At 46.4% G+C, this 19,763-nt stretch overlaps 1 protein-coding gene across 2 annotated transcripts; it reads left to right on the forward strand.

The window, feature by feature from the left end:
* The first annotated feature begins 61 nt into the window (after positions 1–61).
* Marveld3 (MARVEL domain containing 3) lies at positions 62–17,557 on the forward strand. Of its 2 annotated transcripts, none has more exons than XM_042700682.1 (3): positions 62–430; positions 4,206–4,333; positions 16,470–17,557. In XM_042700682.1, the coding sequence occupies exons 1-3, from the start codon at positions 132–134 to the stop codon at positions 17,105–17,107; spliced, it is 1,065 nt and encodes a 354-aa protein (XP_042556616.1). In that variant the 5' UTR covers positions 62–131; the 3' UTR covers positions 17,108–17,557. The 2 variants fall into 2 exon arrangements, with proteins under 2 accessions (XP_042556616.1, XP_042556617.1); XM_042700683.1 differs by lacking the exon at positions 16,470–17,557 and adding an exon at positions 10,421–11,235.
* Positions 17,558–19,763: the final 2,206 nt, after the last annotated feature.

Here is a 19,763-nt window from a genome sequence, read left to right on the forward strand (position 1 = left end):
CCGCGGGACCTAGTGCGCACGCGCACAGGTGAGCGGCCACCAGCCCCGCCCACCCGAGCTCGGCCGTCCACCCGGGAAACTTTCGGTTGTGACCCTCGGGTGGTTCCCGGGCGCGGCGCACGGAACCGAGCATGGAAGATTCGTCGGGGATTCGCGAGCCCCGGTCCCGGCCTCGAGAACGCGACCCGGACCGTCGTCCCCGCGCGGACCGAGACCGCCACCTCGAGCGGCCGCGAGACAGACCCGGGCCCCGGCGCGGGGATCGCGACAGGGGGCGGGAGCGGGACCCCCGCCGGGAGCGGCCCAGGGACGCGGGCCACCGCGCGGCGGAGCCAGCAGCCTGGGGAGCGGCCCGCCCCAGCCGGACGCGGGGCGACCCCCGAGGGCCCCCCTGGCCCGAGCCCCGGGGGACCCCGGAGCCGCCGAAAAGGTGAGGGGCGCACCTGCCGGGGTCCCGGAAGCCGACGTGGGGGGAGAAATGCCATCCCTCCCTTTCGCGCTCTCCGAAGTGACCTGGGGTCGGGGGGAAGAAACCCCCCAACTTTAGAGCCCCCTCTGTGGCATGGCCCGGATGAACAAAGCCCAAGCGGCCGAGCTGCGGAACCTGGACCGGAACCAGAACTAGGGGGGGGTGGGGGAGGGGGAGACTGGGATCGGGTGGGTGGAGTCAGCCCGGGGCCCCGCCCCCGGCCCCGCCCCCCGGGGCCTGGTCACAGGGCACCTGCAGATCCTCCGCCCCCAGTTCCAAAATCAGAGCGCAGGTGTCCGGCCCGGGTCAGTCACGTGAGCCCCAGCAAGCATGGCTTACCCTGATCGGGGCGAGGCGCCATGTCAAACCAGCCGGGCTGCTGGCGGGGCTCACTTGTCATCCGAACTACTCAGGAGGCTGAGGTCTGAGGATCCAGGTTCAAAGCCAGTCAGGGAGGGAAAGTACCTGAGACTCTCATCCCCAATTAACCACCCCGAAAACAAACAACAAACGAAAAAGCAAGTGGAGCTGTGGCTCGAGTTGATAGAGCCTTGAGCAAAGAAGTCTAAGGGATGGCACCCAGGCCCTGAGTTCAAGCCCCAGGACCAGCCCAGCTGAGAGAAGCTACACATTTAACCAAAGAACTAACTACTCTAAATTCTCCTGCCTGGAGGACATAGATGGAATTCTTACTCTATGTCAGTGAGATACAATTATCTTGTGGTGCTAGAGTTGGAACTCAAGGCCTGGCTTTATCACTTAAACCAGCCCTCCCCCCCACTTCTGTTTGCTTTAGATATTTTTTTCAAATAGGGTCTCCCATGTATGTCTGGGTGGGCCTGGATCCCGTCCTATTTAATTGTTTTTCATTTGTTGGTCGGTTGTGGGATTTGAACTCTGGGCCTGGCACTGTCCCTAAGCTTTTCAGCTCAAGGCTAGAGCTCTACCACTGGAGCCACAAGGCCACTTCCAGTTTTCTGGTGGTTAATTGGAGATGAGTCTCACAGACTTTCTTGCCTGGGTTGGCTTTGAACCTTGATCCTCAGATCTCAGCCTCCTGAGTCGCTAGGATTACAGGCATGAGCCACCGCTGCCTGGACAATTTTTCTTTATTAACATGGGAGTCTCATAAAAGGGTTTTTTGGGGGGAGGGGAAAGGGTTGCCTCAAACTGTGGTTCTCCTGAGCTTCTTGAAGTGTTTCTACTTAGGCAGACTCTTTCAAAATGTCTGATTTTTGGAACACAGATGAAAACACTTTCCCACCTTTACCTGGTAGAACTCAAGGAACTCCCATGAGCCCTTGTGAGGAGAAAACATGGAGTTGTTCTGGAAAACTCTGTGAACTAGGAACATGTAAGGATGGAAGGAAGACAAAGGATGACCTGGGTCCCTACCCGCTTCTAGGGAGCTAACATTCCATCCAGTTCTGCCAGTGTTACCAAATTATTTGCATAAGTGGCACTCAGGCTTGAATAGAGGGATACCACCTCTGCCCTCCCTAACAAGGAGACAGACAGATCATGGGACATGACTCTTTTTGGGGGGTGGAAGGTGGGAGGGCTTGCCAAGCCTGAGGCTTGAACTCATTGCCCATGAGTTGTTCCTAAGGTTTTTTTGTTTAGTTTCTCTTAGGATAGTGCTTTACGGGGCTGGGAAGGTGGCTCAGTGGTAGAGTGCTTGCCTTGCATGCCTGAGGCCCTGGGTTCGATTCTGCAGCACCACATAAGCAAAATGAAAAAAGCCGGAAGTGGCGCTATGGCTCAAGTGGTAGAGCGCTAGCCTTGGGCTGAAGAGCTGAGGGACAATGCCCAGGCCCAGAGTTCAGACCCCACGACCAAACCCCCCCTCCCCCAAAAAAGGATAGTGCTTTACTACTTGAGCCCAGAGCTTTGTGATTTATTGGAGATAAGAGTCTCACAGACTTTCCTGTGCAGGCTGGTTTTGAACCATGATCTTCAGATCTCAGCCTCCTGAGTAGCTAGGATTATAGGCATAAGCCTGGCTCATGACTACTTTTTGCCTCTACTGTAGGATTTGGAGCCCAGCCTCTCTTAGCAATGTCTACACAGCGGGAAAGCTACTATCCAGTGTTTATATTACTTTATCTAAAACCAACTCATGACAAATGTTGGGCCCAGATACTGCTGCCCTGACTAAAGCCATTCTACACAGCAATCTCTCAGCTAGGAAAAGCAAAGGCTGCACTTACACATTTCCTTACAAACCCTACCCCAAAAGGAAATAATCTTGCTTTTTATTTCTGTTGCTCAAACTTCTAACTAGAAGTTTGAAACCAAATTCCTTCCTGACTCCTATTAAATGGATGGGATGCAGAAGTGTGTCTGCAGAGATCTGCCCTTTCAGGTCCACTGTCTGGGCAGGAGAATGACAGGAAACTGGCCAATTGCAGCTCAGCATAAAATGGGTCCAAGTAGGAGAAACTTGGATTTGGGAAGGACTGAGTTGGGCCCCCCGTGTAAGCTTGGGCAGGTGCCCAGAGGAGATGACCTAAACTGAGTTCTGGAGAAAGAAAAAAGGGGTAAGACTGGAGAAAGAAGATCACAAGTTTTTGTGATCTTCTCGGTTTTGTTCTGTTTTTGTTTGAGCAGTACTGGGGGGTTGAACTCAGGTTCTCAAACTTGCTAGACAAGCCCTCTTCCACTTGATCCACACCTCCAATTCTTTTTTGCTTTCTTAGCTTAAACTTTCAGGTAGAGTCCTTAGCTTTGTGCCTGGGAATGGCCTTAGAACCAGCCTTCTGCTTCTTGCATACCTGAACTCACCAGCATGTGCCACCAAGCCTAGTTTTTTGTTTTGTTTTGTTGGATGTATTTCCCCCTAGTAATAGGGATTGAACTGAAGCACACTTGATTAGTTTTCCTTGCTTGCTCAATTGGAGTTCTACCACTAGAGCCACACCTCCAGCCCAGCTGGTTACTTTGGACTTTTCTATCCAGGATGGATTCAAACTGATTCCCCCCTGCCCGATCTCAGCCCTCTGAGAATCTGTGATTACAGGCATGCTTCAAGTAGAACAGCTTCCAGAGCCATGAGAGAGCACATCATCTTTTGGGGGTAAGAGCAGCACTGTGGCTGCGGCTCTGTAGAGATGAACAAGGGCCTCCCGTGCAGTCTGAAGAGTTCAAACCTAAGAGAAACATGATGACTTGTATGTTTCAGAGCACCACGTAGAAGGCAGCCTCCCATTGAACCTTGCACCGAGCCCAGAATGTGCTAGATAAAAAAGGGGGAAAGAAACAGAAAGTGCCAGGGCTGGCCAAGGAAGGGATGAGATGGTCTTAAAGGTTGTCTACTGGGGCTCCCTCATGCCTGGAGAATGCTTGCTGCCAGGCACATTGCAATGGAGAAAAGGACAGAATGATTACCAACCAGAGCTTGTGCTGAATGAAGAACTTACATTCCCAGAGAAGATAGCTTAAAGTTACCTGATTGGACAAGAGGCAGGCAGCGACTAGCCATGGAAGTGCACAGGTGTACAGCATCAGGATGGTCACATGGTTCTTTAGCAGAGGTGAGCCATGGGTTGGATGGCCCTGTGGGGCTACTAAACCAGAGAAGTTTCTGGAGTCTAAAATCCTGTGGCAAAAAAAAAAAAAAAAAAAAAGATTTGTTTCTGTTTTACCAGTCCTTCAGTGTTTGGGCTCACCATGAAGAGTTGAGTCCTAAACCCTGAGGCACATTCCTAATGGCCCTGTGTGGTTTTTTTGGTCATAGTGAACCCATGTCAGGAAGATATATGTCCTCATATCCCAGGCCTGGACCAGAAGAAGTGGAATATTACCAGTCAGAGGCTGAAGGGCTCCTGGAATGCCACAAATGCAAATACCTGTGCACTGGGAGAGGTGAGCCTTTATGGAATGGGTTTGGCCATTTATTGTTACTGGTGGTTTTGGGAAGGGAAAGGTGAATGGGAACTGAGTTGGTGAAGCAAAAATTCACTAGACTTCCTTTTTGAGATTCCTAGTATTTTCTCTTCCATACTTGTATGAGATTCTTGCTTTCAAAAACTAAGAAGTGCCAGGCACCGGTGGCTCACACCTGTAATGCTAGCTACTCAGGAGGCTGAGATCTGAGGATAGAAGTTCAAAGCCAGCCCAGGCAGGAAAGTCTGTGAAACTCTTATCTCCAATAAACCACCAGAAAACTGGAAGTGGTGCTATAGCTCAAGTGGTAGAGTGCTAGCCTTAAGCTGAAGAATTGAGGGACAACTCTCAGGTCTGGAGTTCAAGCCCCATGACCGACAAAAAAAAAAAAAACAAAACTAAGAAGTTTTTAATTGGGTAGTTGTGGCTTATGCCTGCAATCCTAGCTACTCAGGAAGCTGAGATCTGAAGAGCATGGGTTCAAAGCCAGCCTAAGGGAAGTCTGAGAGACTCTTATCTCTAATGAACCACCAAAAAAGTCAGAAGTAGAGCTGTGGCTCAAGGGGCAGAACACAAGCCTTGAACAAAGAGGTTTAGGAATAGCTCTCAAGCCCTGAGTACAAGCCCCAGTACCAGAAAAAAAAAGCTGAATGTGCTGCCTGGTTTCCAGTGCTTCTCAAACAAGCCAGGAGCCTAGAACACTGAGCCATGCATGCAGCTAAGTCCATGCAACTTAGTAGGCTGTGAACTGTCAGTGACTGGCAGAGACTCCACTGGGAAAGCAGGCTGAGTTGGAAGAGAGGGAAAACCACCCGAGTGGCAGCCAGTTGGCAGCTCAAACTACATGGACAGGAGCAAATGATCTTGGAAACCTGATGCCCAAACATGTGGTCAGTAGCTTTTAAACTTCATTGGTGGAGACGCACAGTGAGAAACAGATTTTACATTAAGACCAAGTTCACACATTCAAACCATCAAGAATCTGTACTTACCCTACTATCTACTAAGTGCTCTCTATGGAAGACAAGCAAACAAACACATCCAACCCAATGAATATCCGGAAACCCCTTGAATAATAACACATGTCAGCTGTATACGTGGTATCCCAGGGTTCTCATCTTTGCACTGAGCCTGGCCTTGCCAGCAATGAAGAAAATCTGGTTTATCAAGGTGAGCCCTAATGTCATCTGTGACTTGTAAGAAATCTTCCTGGGTTGAGTTTGACAATGGAAAAACATGCTAGCCTACGGGGGAGAAAATACAGCCACCCATAATGAAACTATGATTTAGGATGATGAAAAAGCTGTTCAATTACAGGATTAAGAGGAACATGGATGTAAGGGCTCCAGGCAATCCTGGCAGAGGGAGCTTTACCCTACTTTGCATATGTATGTTGGTGGATACCACCTCCATACTTCAATGCTTTCACCTATTCCTAAGGCTCAGAGAGGTACCAGAAGTTATCCAAAGGCAAACAGCTGCACTTAACAGCCTGACTCTTGCCGGGCACTGGTTGTTCACACCTGTAATCCTAGCTACTCTGGAGGCTGAGATCTGAGGATCATGGTTCAAAGCCAGCCCGGGCAGGAAAGTCTGTGAGACTCTTATCTCCAATGAATCACCAGAAAACCTGAAGCAGGGCTGTGGGCTCAATTGGTAGAGGTTAGCCTTGAGCTGAAGAGCTAAGGGATAGCGTGCCGGCCCAGAGTTCAAGCCCCACAATCAACAAACAACAACAAAAAGATCCTGGCTGTAAGGCCTCAAACATTTCCGTCCTTGACTTCTCTTTATGATAGAAGTTCCCAAGTTTTTCTCTAGAGAAATTTTTTTTCCTCTGTGATTGATTTACTAAGAGGAAAGGGCAGGGCTTGGGCATCTGATCAAAACACACCTGGATTGAGTTTTGATTGCTTCTGGCAATTTGGCTTTGAGCCTGGAGGTTGCGTTTCTAAGTCAAGGCAGTGAAAAGATGGTTCCTCCTCTGAGACTAACCAGTGAGGCTTATAACTCTGGATGCACAGAGACCCATGTGAGGACACAGTAGTACACTGTAGAGAAAAGCAGCCACAGTACCCCAGGAACTTGTCACAAGCAGGAAATTCATGCCTGGATAAAGGTCACTTGGAGATTGTTAAGACACACCTTAGATTGGATCGTAAAGATTTCTTTTCCTTGTCAGCAAAATCATGATCTGCCCCAAATCATGATCTGCCCCCCCAAACCTGCAAAGCTGGGAGAGGTGGCAGCTGAGGTATTCTTAGCTTCTTGGGGAATCCCCTGAAGTCTGGGCTGTGATCCGCCCTTACCAAGTTCAGTAAGAAGAGAGCATCAGAAAGAGACAGGCCTCCAGTTTACTTTTACTAAGCAGGAACTCTTAGATAGTAAAATCTTGAGGGACTGAGGATAAAGATCAGATTGGAAGCAAGTTCAGATGTCACAGCCACCAAGGAAGGCTGTACATGCATAGGTTTATGCTCATTTATGACTTGCAGGGACAGGAAAGAAATCCACTGCTAGGAAGGGACACTTCTTGGTTCTTCATTTATATTGGAGCTGCTTCTCTTCCCCCTCTTTTTCCTTCCCACTTGTCTTAGATCCGTAGTATTCACATCATGGTACTTTGCCTTCAACTCTTAGCCATAATTGAAAGCATCTTTAAAAGTTTAACTCTCGGGGCTGGGAAGGTGGCTCAGTGGTAGAGCGCTTGCCTTGCATGCCTGAGGCCCTGGGTTCGATTCCTCAGCACCATATAAGCAAAAAGAATAAAAGCCGGAAGTGGCGCTGTGGCTCAAGTGGTAGAGCGCTAGCCTTGAGCTGAAGAGCTGAGGGACAGCGCCCAGGCCCAGGCCCAGAGTTCAGGCCCCACGACCGGACCCAAAAAAAAAAAAAGTTTAACTCTCAGCCTGGCATGGCAGTGAGCACCTGTAGTCCAAGCTACTTGGGAAACAGAGACAAGAGGACCCATTGGAGTTCAAAACCAGCCTGGGCAATATAGGGTGGCTCTGTCTCAGAATAAAGCTAACCACATAGAAATTTAAGTCCTCTCATGATGTTGAATTTCTTTTTTTTTTTGGGTCCGGTCATGGGGCCTGAACTCAGGGCCTGGGCACTGTCCCTCAGCTCTTCAGCTCAAGGTTAGCACTCTACCACTTGAGCCACAGCGCCACTTCCGGCTTTTTTCTTTTTGCTTATGTGGTGCTGAGGAATCGAACCCAGGGCCTCTGGCATGCAAGGCATGCACTCTACCACTGAGCCATCTTCCCAGCCCATGATGTTGAATTTCTGTAGTTGCTAGTGTTGGTCTCTTGCGTGGAACCTGGATGTTGTAGGTGTTGTGTCTACAGTTTGTCTTTCCAGTTGTTGCTGGCATTGTCTATCCCTTTCCATTGCTGTGATGAATGCTGGAAAAAAACTTAAGGGAGGAGAGATTGATTTTGGTTTGTGATTTCAGTCCCATCATGATGGGAGCTGGGGCGGGGAGAGGGAACAACTTGCCTCTTGGCCACCAGGAAGCAGTAAGGAAGTGTGTTAGAGGTGCTTCTTGTTAGAAAAGATCAAGCAGAACAAAAGGAAAAAAGAGGATAGAGACCTTAACAGATCAGATCAGGTTTTAGTCATTGCTGAAGAGGGGCACCAAGTAGTTACAAGACAGTGGGAAATACAAGGGGCAAAGGGCATGGGGGTTTGAGGGTTTAAATACAGTAGAGTATGAGAGTTTGGGATTTGTAATATCCTTGTAGTAGTAGCAGAAGGGCCTGTGTGGGGTTTGTGATATCTTCACAGTTCTGCAAGAAGGTCCTATAGCTTCAGATAAGGCCGGGGGATGACACGGGATGGGGATTCTGATAAGATTCCCGGGGAAGATTGCTGGGAAGGGTTCCTAGGGGAGTGTGGTCAGTGGGCCATAGGAGCAACATCAAGTTATGAGAGCAAAGCCAATTCCTATCAATTCTTTTCCTTTTATTCCACGTAGGCCCCCATTCTGTCGGGTGAAGCCACTCACATTCAGGGCAGGTCTTTCATGCGTAGTTAGTTTTCTCTGGAAATGTCTTCACAGATACATTCAGAGGTATACTTTCCTAAACTCCTGGGCAATTCGCAGTCCAATCAAACTGACAGTCAAAATCAACCATAACACCATTTTAATGATCCTGGCAGTACCGTAGGCAATCTACCTGTGATTCCTGAAAAGGTTCCGGTGGAAAGTTGTACGTGGTTTTTTCTAATTTGTTTTCATTTAAAGGATTTCCATTTAAAGTATTAATACTTTTCATACACTAAACAGAGCCAGGCACCAGTGGCTCATGCCTGTAATTCAAGCTACTCAGGAGGCTGAGATCTGAGGATCATGGTTCAAAGCCAGCCCAAGCAGGAAAGTCTGTAAGCCTCTTACCTCCAGTTAATGACAGAAAACCAGAAGTGGAGCTGTAGCTCAAAGTGGTAGAGTGGTGGCCTTGAGTGAAAAAGCTCAGGCCCTGAGTCTAAGCCCCAGAACTGACAAAAAAAAAAAAAAAACCACAAGAAGCAAAAACAAGTATAAATTTTATAATTAGAGAAGAGAATGGTGCTGTTTGCATCTGGGGTTCAAGTGACAGTGTAGAGCTAGTACTTAAGAAAACATAGTTTCCACTTTAAAAAAAAAAAAGTGTAGCTGGAGCTTCCGTGGGGAGGAGGTGGCATGACTGGTTATCTAGCAGTCAAGGAGAGGCCAATAGGCCAGTCTGAGTCAGCTGACCTCTCAGGTTCAGTGTCTAATTTGGAAGCACCAGCTTTCAACTTTGCTGAGCAGAAAAAAGCCAGACACAAAGGACATCACAATCTGATTCCATTTACAGATCATTCTACAAAAGGTGTTTCCTTGTCCAGATAAACTCTTTAGGAAAACTGAAGGAAAAAACTGTTAAACTTTAAGACTTACTTACTTAAAGTCTAAGAACCAGAAAACAATCTTTCACAATTCAATAAGCATTATGTGTTTAATTAACTTAATCTTTCCTATTTCTTTCTTTTCTTTTCTTTTTTTCCAGTCCTTCAGCTTGAACTCAGGACATTGTCTCTGAGCTTCTTTGGCTTAAGGGTAATAGTATACCACTTGGGCCACAGCGCCACTTTCCAGCTTTTTCTGTGTATGTGGTACTGAGGAATTGAACCCAGGGCTTCATGCATGCTAGGCAAGCACTCTACCACTAAGCCACATTCCCAGCCCAATCCTTCCTATTTCTAATACACACAAACCATGATCTGTTTTGTATGATGCTGGGGATGGAATCCAGGGCCCATGAATGCTCAGCAAGCACTCTGCCACTGAGCCATACCCCGTGTTATGGTCAATATTTTCATGTAGAACTTCCATACTTTTAAAATACATAGCTTAAGGGCCACAATTTTCTTCAAATTTGGAAAAATCTTACCAGGCGCCGGTGGCTCACACCTATAACCCTAGCTACTCAGGAGGCAGAGATGTGAGAATCATGGTTCAGAGCAGCCCAGACAGGAAAGTCCATGAGACTCTTATCTCCGATAAACCACTCAGAAAACTGGAAATGGCGCTGTGGCTCAAGTGGTAGAGCTCTAGCCTTGAGCAGAAGAGCTGAGGGAGAGCTCCAGGCCCAGAGTTCATGCCCCATGACTGACAAAAAAAAAAAAAAAGGAAAAATCTCCTCTATTAATCAAAATAGCCGTAAAACATATACAGAGAGGAGATCAAATTTCTTTTTACTTTTAGTCTTTTGGGCAGAGGAGGGTTGTGGGGGGATAATGGAATGTTCATGCCCTTCCATGCAGAATGACTTTCTTCCTAATTGACCTGATTTCTCCTATCATTTTTCTGACCTCACTCCAGGCAGGCTGCTTTGCTCTTTTGAGAACTTCTCTCTCCAGCCCCAAGTTTTTCTGACACCATTGTCAGGAGACAATGATCCTAACTGTGCAGCTTTGGCTGCCCAAATGGGGGGATGGAACAGAGAGCCAGTGTGCTCAGCTTCCACAGGGAAGATGTGTCTGGAGATGAAAGTCAGCAGGTGTTGAACAACGGGTCTCAAATGGTAATACACCCTTTCTTTGCAGCCTGCTGCCAGATGCTGGAGGTTCTGCTGAACTTGCTGATCCTGGCCTGCAGCTCTGTCTCTTACAATTCCACAGGGGGCTACACAGGCATCACCAGCCTGGGGGGCATTTACTACTACCAGTATGGAGGTGCTTACAGTGGTTTCCATGGTGCTGATGGGGAGAAAGCCCAGCAGTTGGATGTCCAGTTCTACCAGCTCAAGCTCCCCACAATCACAGCTACAATGGCCTACAGTGGAGCCCTCATGGCCTTCTCCTGCCTCCTCATTGTCACGGGTGTCCTGCGGGTCACTTGGCACTGTCCCCTGTGGCTGGTGATCGAGGGTTTGATGGATGTGCTCATTGCCGTGGCATATATCCCGGCCCTGTACTTCTTTTTCCACTTTCTCTCTGCTGCCTATGGCTCTCCTGTGTGCAAGGAGAGGGAAGCACTGTACCAGAGCAAAGGGTACAGTGGCTTCAGCTGCGGTTTCCATGGGGGCGACATAGGAGCAGGGCTTTTTGCAGCCCTGGGCATTGTGGTCTTTGCCTTAGGAGCTATCCTGGCCATACGAGGTTACCGAAAAGTCAGGAAGCTGAAAGAGAAGCCTGCAGAAATGCTTGAGTTTTAGGCTTGTGTGTCAAATGCAAGTGATCGAAGTTACTCTTCACCAACGTCTCACACAACTTCTTTGCCGTGGAACTTGCCAATGCTTCAAAAGTACCAAGCCAGTGGTGGGCTTAAGCTCCTAGTTACATGGAACACTGTTCTCTGAGATAACTAGCTTCGGCTGCTGGAATCCAAACCAATGTAAGGAACTAACCAAAATTGTATTTGAAAAATCAAGATCCTGGAGCCAGATGCCTTGGCTCATAGGTGTAATCCCAGTACTTGGAGGGCTGAGGCAGAAGAGGGCTGAGTTTGAAGCTAGCCGGCCTATGTAATGAGTTTGTATAGGATACATAGTTTGCCAGGATGTACAGTAAGACTCTGTCTCACAAAACAAAAAGGAAATTAAAAAAAAAAACAACTCTAGAGCCAGGACCCACAGGGATAGGCATGTGTAGTAGCAAAATAGATTGATAAAAACAGAGGTGATAACCAAGAGACTTGGAAGATCACCTTGAGAATAGCTGCCAAGATGGAAGATGACTTTTCAGCTTGAACCTTTTGTTCTAAGCCCAGCCACCTTCAGCAGATTCTCCTACCCTGTGCTGCCCTGTCCGCTCCACTGAATACCAATCCCTCCTCTCCATTCTGCAGCCATGGGTGGAGGGGGTGGAGCTACCCTGAAAATTTTTCATTTGGAGCTAGACGTGGGTTGAGGAAAGAGGAATCAGATTAACTCACTTGGGTTGCAAAGAAGCCATTCTGTAAGCCCCAGACAAAGGTCCCTGAGAGCTCAATAAGTGTTTTGTGCCTCTCCTAAATGTACCATTGTATGAAGACTTAAACCCTCCACCTGCAATTCAGGAGCCGCCCAGAAGCAAAGAATGCAAAATCTTGCCCCACAGAAGAATGTTTCTTCTGGCCAGACAGTCTCATAGATCATTGCACATTGAATTAGGATTTCTGGAACCCTCTGGTGTGTTCGTGATACAAGTAGCTACGTTTTTCCTTCACAGAAAAATTTTAATTTGGAGGTGATAGTATTCTTTACAGTATGTTTATATTATTCTCTTAAATATAGACAATTTATTGCATTTAGATGAGTTTGCATTTAGGAAAAGAAATATGTGTATATGTGCTTGTTTATGGCTAAAAATTTCTTGAATAACATGAAGAAAAGTATCAATAGTTTCTTTCTTAGAGAGATGGGTTTCTCCTGCCTCCTCCCCCCCATACTGGGATTTGAACTCAGTGCTTCATGCTTGCTCAGCTTTCTTGCTCAGTTAGCATTCTACCAATTGAGCTGTGTGTCTAAACCAGCTTTGTGCTTATTTTGGAAGTGGAGTCTTAAGAACCTTTCTGCCTAGGCTAGCCTCAAACCTCTATTCTCCAAGTCTCAGCCTCCTGAGTAGCTAGTATTACAGGTGTAATTCTGGGTGCCAGGGCACCCAGCTGAGAGGGGGATTTTTGATTTGTCAGTTTTCATGCCTAATCTGACTGTACAAGTCTTATTTTTTTATATTTTAGAAAAATTAAAAATTAAAAACTTGATTGGTTTGCTTTATTTATTTTTTTAAAATTTGTTTTGTTTTTTGGAGTCATGGGGCTTGAACTCAGGCCCTGGGTGCTGTCCCTGAGCTCTTTTGCTCAAGGCCAGCACTTTACCACTTTGAGTCACAGCTCCACTTCTGGTTTTCTAGTGGTTAATTGGAGATAAGAATCTCATGGACTTTCCTGCCTGGGCTTGCTTTGAACCTAGATCTGCAGATCTTAGCCTCCTGAGTAGTTGGGATTACAAGCATTTGCTACTGTGTCCGTCTGGCTTTGTTTTTTTAGGGCCAAGTGTCTAATGCAGAGGCAGAAGTTGGAAGTTCAATTATGCAGAACAGTAAATAGTTATCCACAAAAACAGCCTCACCCAGAAAGGTACTATTTACAGAGTTAGAGATCTTGTGTGCCTTTCTGAGCCTCCGCTTTCACAAAGCTCTGCTGTCTTTGGAGAGACTTGACCCACAGCACCCGGTGGCTCCCTTTTCTGCTCTGCTGTTGTGGTCTGGTGTGTATGCCTTTCTATACTAACAGGATGTTTGGAAACACCTGAACCTATTTGATATTAGTAATTAGGCCAGGTCTGCCCTGGCTAGTACCTGGATAAAACTCATGACATATTCTTTCCTTAGACCTCATATCCTTGGACTTGTCCCTCTCAATCATTGTAGTAGTGAGCAATTGATGAGTTCTACATGTATTCCATTTCAGTCTAGTAGTTGTGCACCACATGCATCCCAATGCCACTGTTTTAGTAGAGCCTGTCCAAAAAGAAAAGGGTCAGATTTCCCAATGGCTTACAGTAGCACAATGTTCCTTTTGCCCTTCAGAAGTAAGTTAGTTCCATGCATGCAGAAGGACACGAAGGCAGGGAAAGTTGTTAGGTGTAGCAAACCATCATGGCTGGCTCTGATGGCATGTCTCTGATGTGAAGAGTAGCCAGTATTTACAGAGCCTGGGCGAAGAGTGGGCTGTTTGGGTCTCTTGTTTGAATTTTAAATGAGAGCAATGCAGCTCTTCAACTCTTAGATCCCCTAACTGCTGTGTCCCCTGGCTCTCCAGGAATTTGTGTGGGCCCATGGGAGATAGAATCAGTGAACTCCTTAACTGCTGCTTAAGAATTTATTCTTTAGTTAAGTTTCTTTAATTGCTCTGAGTATAAACTTAACCCCTCCCCCCAGTATTGTTGACAGCTATCCTAACTTGCTATTCATAAATTCATTCATTTCTTCTTAAGTTTCTTTAATGTCCTTCCAATTTAGAAATATTGCCAGAAGCACTGCTGGAAGCATGGCTCAAGTGGTAGAGTGCCAGTTGAGATATGTCACCATCCATATATAACTTCGTGTGACTTTCAATATAGTTATCCCTTGATATCCACAAGGCATTGGCCCCAGAATCCCTGACAGGTACCAAAATTGAAGAGTGCTTCAGACCTTTACGTAACATGGCATAGTATTTGCATATAAGTTACATGCATCATATTTTTTGTGGTACTGAGGGTTGAACTCAGGGACTTTGACTGCTCTACCCCTTGAGCCATGCCCCCAGACGTTTGCTATTAGATTTTCAGATAAAGTCTGTACAAGCCCAATATAGTGGGATTATGTGTGTGTGTGTGTGTGTGTGTGTGTGTGTGTTGTGTGTGTTTTCAATCCTCTGTTGAATCTGCTAACGCAGAACACCCAGATAGGAAGGGCCTGTTGTACTCACTCCATTCTGGTACAGCACAGCCCTGCAGCATTAGGCTGGTGTCCTTTTTTGGGGGGGGGCGGGGGGCAGGAGGGTGGGGGAAGATTTGAACTCTGGGCCTGGGCGCTGTCCCTCAGCTCTTCAGCTCAAGGCTAGCACTCTACCACTTGAGCCACAGTGCTATTTCCGGTTTTCTGGTAGTTAGATGGAGATGAGTCTCATGGACTTTCCTTCCCCGGGCTGGCTTTGAACTGTGATCCTCAGATCTCAGCCTCCTGAGTAGCTAGGATTACAGGTATGAGCCACTGGTGCCTGGCTAGGCTGGTGTCCTTATCGTCATTCGTCAGATAAAATGTTCCAGCTTAGAAAGATCAAATGGCCTGAGCAAGATCACAAAGCAGTAAACAGTAAAAAGCTGGCGTTCCCACTGAGGTCCATTTGCTTTTCTCTCCATCCTCATGTATGCATCAGGAGGGGATGCCAAGGACCTCCCAAGTACACCTAAGCAGTATCTGTACCAAATGACAGCTGATGTTAGACACAGGAATATTTAGCCTCTGCCGCCTGTTGGCACTCATAGCCTTGTGACATAAACCTGTAAGAAACACCTCCAAGTGAACAGCCAAGTATCTGTCTGTAGGTTCCTGGTGGTACAGATGAGCTCTCTGTATAGTGGAGCTGGAGGCCACATAGCAAAGAACAATTGTCTGAATGGAGAATCCATATGAAAACATCTCCAGGTATAGTAAATGAAAAAGACAGTGTTGGACATAGTGGTTCATGCCTCAATTCCTAGCTATTTGGGAAGCACAGGTAGGAAGACTGTAGTCAAGGCTAGTCCCAGGCAAACGCTTAAGGCCCTATTACAAAAATAACTAAGAGCAAAGAAAGATTTAGGGTTTTGGCTGAAATGGTAGAGCACCTACCTAGCAAGTGAGGCCCTAAGTGAAAGGAAGGAAAGATGCTGAGCATTGTATGTGGTACATTTTGTGAGAAAACAAAAGGGAGGAGGATATTTTGCAAACTTGAATCTGCTTTTACTTGCAGAAGGGAAGATTGAAAAGTTGTGTGAAAGTGTTTATGAACATAGTTGGATGGGGACAGGAATGACATTGCTCAGTTTATACTATTCATTATTAAATATCCACAAGAAGTCACAAAAATAGTATAGAGAGAAATCTCTGTGCCCTTATCCTAGCTTTCTCCATGGTAACATCATCCTAACTAAAGCCAGAAAAGTGACATGCTACAGAGCTCATTTTCAAATTTTACATGCACTCATTTGTGCAATTTTATCCCGTGTAATTATTGTGACCACCATCCAAACCCATTCCACCAGCAGACTCCCATTACTACTCTTTTGCAATCACACTCATCTTCTTCCCCCTCCCCCATCCTCCCTACCTCTGCCTACCCTCCAGCAACTGTCCATCTTCAACCCTTTCTCATAATCTGACCTATAAACATAACAGAGTCATAGAGACCACAATTCCCTTGAGCCTCATCATGATGTCATTCCAGAGTCTGGATAGCCATTCTGGCAATCACTCACCAAAGGACATGGGTGATTGCTAGTATTTCGTTATTGCAAATAAAGCTATTATAAACAGTCATGTATGTTTTTGTGTGGACCAATGTTAATTTTTTTTCTTTTTTGAGACAGGGTCTGGCTATGTAGTCCAGACTGGCCTCAAGTTCACAATCCTGCCTCAGCTTCCTAATTTTTTCCCCCCAGGTAAGCCTAGGGTACCTAGCCAGACCCTGTCTCAAAAGAACAAAAATCTGCCCCAAATATTTCAGAGTAGCATTTTTTTAAACACATAATTAAAACCAAACTGCCACAAGCACATCAAGAATGTTACTGTTGGTGACTTGACAGTGGGTTTTTTTTTTTTTTTTTGTCAGTCATGGGGCTTGAACTCTGGGTCTAGGCGCTGTCCCTCAGCTCTTCAGCTCAAGGCAAGCACTCTACTACTTGAGCCACAGCACCACTTCTGGTTTTCTGGTGGTTAACTGGAGATAAGAGTCTCACAGACTTTCCTGCCCAGGCTGGCTTTGAACCACAATCCTCAGGTCTCAACCTCCTGAGTAGCTTGGATTATAGGCCTGAGCCACCAGCACCTGGCTTCTGACAGTGTTTTTAAGCACAGGCCAGTATATGGGTCTGGTTTGGCCTGGGTGAGCAAGGCCATGTTCACCCCCAACTTTCTCTTCCCCCAGGTGTGGTGCAGATAGTGGAGGTGATCCTCAATGTGATGGTTCTCATATGTATCGTGGCCTCCTACTTTGTGCTCGCAGGATTCAGCGCCAGCTTTGCCAGCGGTGGTGGCTTTGGGAACAACTATTACTCACCATTTGAGGGCACAGAGCTGGAGCAGGTTCGGCAGCTGGACCAACAGTACACAGTCCTCCGGTCACCTCTGATATACGGTGGTGTGGCTGTGTCTTTGGGTCTGGGGGTCCTCACCATGGGTGTTTTACTCCAAGGAGCCAAGAGTCTAGCAAAACTGCCGAGGAAGTGGCTCCTCACAGAGGCTACCTTCAGCCTCCTGGCCTCAGTGGGCTACTGCGTAGGCATTGGTGTTTACCTCCGTGTGGCTTTGCAGATCAATGCCACAGACACTTGCAAAACAAGAGAGAGGCTCTATGCCCGCAAAGGCCTCACCTGGATGAACTGCCAGCTGGCTGGCACTGATGGTGCAGCAGCTACCTTTGCTTGTCTTCTGGTGATTATGTATGGTGCCAGCGTGGTGCTAGCCTTGCGAAGCTACCGAGAACAGAAGCTCTACAAAGACAGCCAAGAACAGCACAGAAATTACAGTGACACACCAGAATACCTGTGGTCTGGGACACTCTAAGGAGATCTAAAAATGTATCAGCTCATCCCCATCATTTCCTTCAAAAAGACAGGCTCTTTGCAAGCACACAATGGACCACTTTGGGTTTCACATAATTGATTTTTTTTAAGTGCTCTCTTTGGTTTGTTACCTATGGAGAATTAAGTGATTGTCTCATTTTTCTCTTGGAAAAGATCAGTAAGTCGTTGTTGGCCAACTCAATGAGAGCTTGAAAAAACTATAACCATCTTTAATGCAAAGAGCAACAGTAGACTAGGTTCACCCTATTGTAGGGCTCTCCTGACCTGTAACAATTGAAGTAGCTAGTTAACCTTAGAAATTCTAAAAGTGAGAGCTATACATCAGAGGGTAGCAGATCCAGTGTTATGGTAGAAATGTTACCCATCTTCACTGTCTATAAAGTCATCAAAAAAAATGTTATCATTGATAATAGAGGTTGAACTCAGGACCTCTCATTCTTATCCCACTTTTTTTTTTTTTTGTCAGTCATGGGGCTTGAACTCTGGGCCTGAGCACTGTCCCTCAGCTCTTCAGCTCAAGGCTAGTGTTCTACCACTTGAGCCACAGTGCCATTCTGGTTTTCTGGTGATTTATTGGAGATAGATAAGAGTTTCACAGCCTTTCCTGCCTGGACTGGCTTTGAACCATGATCCTCAGACCTCAGCCTCCTGAGTAGCTAGGATTACAGGCATGAACTACCGGCACCTGCCCTTATTTAGCTTTTGTTTTGCTTATGACTGGTAATCTACTACTCTCGCCATGCCGCCAGTCTACCTTTTTGCCGGTTATTATGAAAAGTCTCATAGATGTTTCTGCTAGCCGCCAGTCTACCTTTTTGCCAGTTATTATGAAGAGTCTCATAGATGTTTCTGCTAGGGCTGACTTGGAACTGTGATCCTCCAGGTCTCAGCTTCCTGAGTAGCTAGGATTAGAGGCATGGATTCTAAATGTATCAGTACTTTCTCCCTCCAAGAGGGGCAGTACTTGCCATGGGAGAGGTGTCTACCATGGACATGGTAGCTGCGTGCTTCCAAGCAGACCTCTTCCTTAAAAGATGGAAGTTGGGTTCCTGGCAAAGGAAAAGAGATGCTTTACCAAACCCCAGACTTCCTGCCAGCTGTTCCAGGTTAGTTTCCCTGTACGGCAAGACATTCCATAGGAACTGAGTCTTGAAATAGTTTATAATCTTTTTAAACATACAATGCTTCTAAACAGTGAGAAAATTCATACTAATAGTGAGAAAATTCGCATCTTAAATATATCAATGCAACTGGTTTCAAAGATAAAACAGTTAATTTTACTAGACAACACAGGCTTATCAGAGGCCTCTTTATTTCTGAATTTGCTGACAGGTGCCACAGAGAAAGCCTTCAAAGATAGTTGGTGGCTGGTCGGTGCCCTAAACTGTCTTCAAAATGTAACAGATCTCTAACATTTAGCCTTGAAAATAAAATTCTTTAAGTAATTTTAATCTCAAATACTTTATAACTACCTGCTGTTATACCTTACAACTGGTCTCCAATATACTGGGTTATGTCAGTTCAATTACAAATAACACATTCTTGTTATGCAGTCCTTTTTTCTAACAGGTCTCTTTTAATAGCTAATTCATACTTGTAAGAAACAAAGGGTCGAAGGTAAATCTGGAAGAACCTGGAAAAGAAAGCATGTGGGGAAAATAAACACCTAGAATCTATATTGCTCGGCTGAAATAAATGTTATGCTGCAGGAATGTGCAGCCATGATGTCAAAGTTGACCTGAAGCAATGTGGCTAATTGTCCCACGCAAGGTTCACTGAGTGGTAGAGAAGTGTAACAACAAAAATCAAATGCACACTTCAAAGACAACACCCTACACCATGCACTGGTGGCTCATGCCTGTAATCCTAGCTACTCAGGAGGCTGAGATCTAAAGATCCTGGTTCAAAGCCAGCCCAGGCAAGAATGTCCATGGGACACTTATCTCCAATTAACCACCAGAAGACGGGAAGTGGCGCTGTAGCTCAAAGTGGCAGAGCGCTAGCCTTGAGCTGAAGAGCTGAGGGACAGCACTCAGGTCGAGTTCGAGCCCATGACCAACCACAACAAAAGACAACACCCAAACATGCACTATTCTCTCCAAATACTTACTCCCTGCAACATCCCTACTATATCCCTATCCACATCAAGTCCTGTGCTGGATTAAATAAGGACTTTGGCCTATCTGACCCATATTCCTCCTGACATGACAGTGGTTGGCAGCAACTCTGCCACATGTCCATTTACAATGTTCAAAATGTTTAAGCTAACTTGATCTGGTCTAGTATCAGCAGGCAAGCAGGCCAAGACTTGTTATTCACATGTTACAGATGAGAAAACAAAGCTCAGGTTAAGAAGTCTAGTCTAAGGTTCGCACTTCTCATTGAAGGCTTATTATGGTGCCAAATACATTACTGTGCTAAAGGAGCAATTTGTACCACTTGGGTCACTGGAGCGTGCCCTGCCCTTGCCAAGTAGTTCTCACAGAAGAACTCTCAGGAGGGGAGTGTTACAAATCTGAGCTTGGCCCACCCAGCTCTGTGCTTCTGGTTTGATATGCAATTATTTGCTCTAAAACATGCTTCCGCTGTTGCTACCCACTATGATGTGACATGGCTAAGAATGGAGCCCAGACCAG

The sequence above is a fragment of the Dipodomys spectabilis genome, unplaced genomic scaffold, assembly GCF_019054845.1.
Source record: "Dipodomys spectabilis isolate Male_0828 unplaced genomic scaffold, ASM1905484v1 ptg000273l, whole genome shotgun sequence".
Lineage (NCBI taxonomy): Eukaryota > Metazoa > Chordata > Mammalia > Rodentia > Heteromyidae > Dipodomys > Dipodomys spectabilis.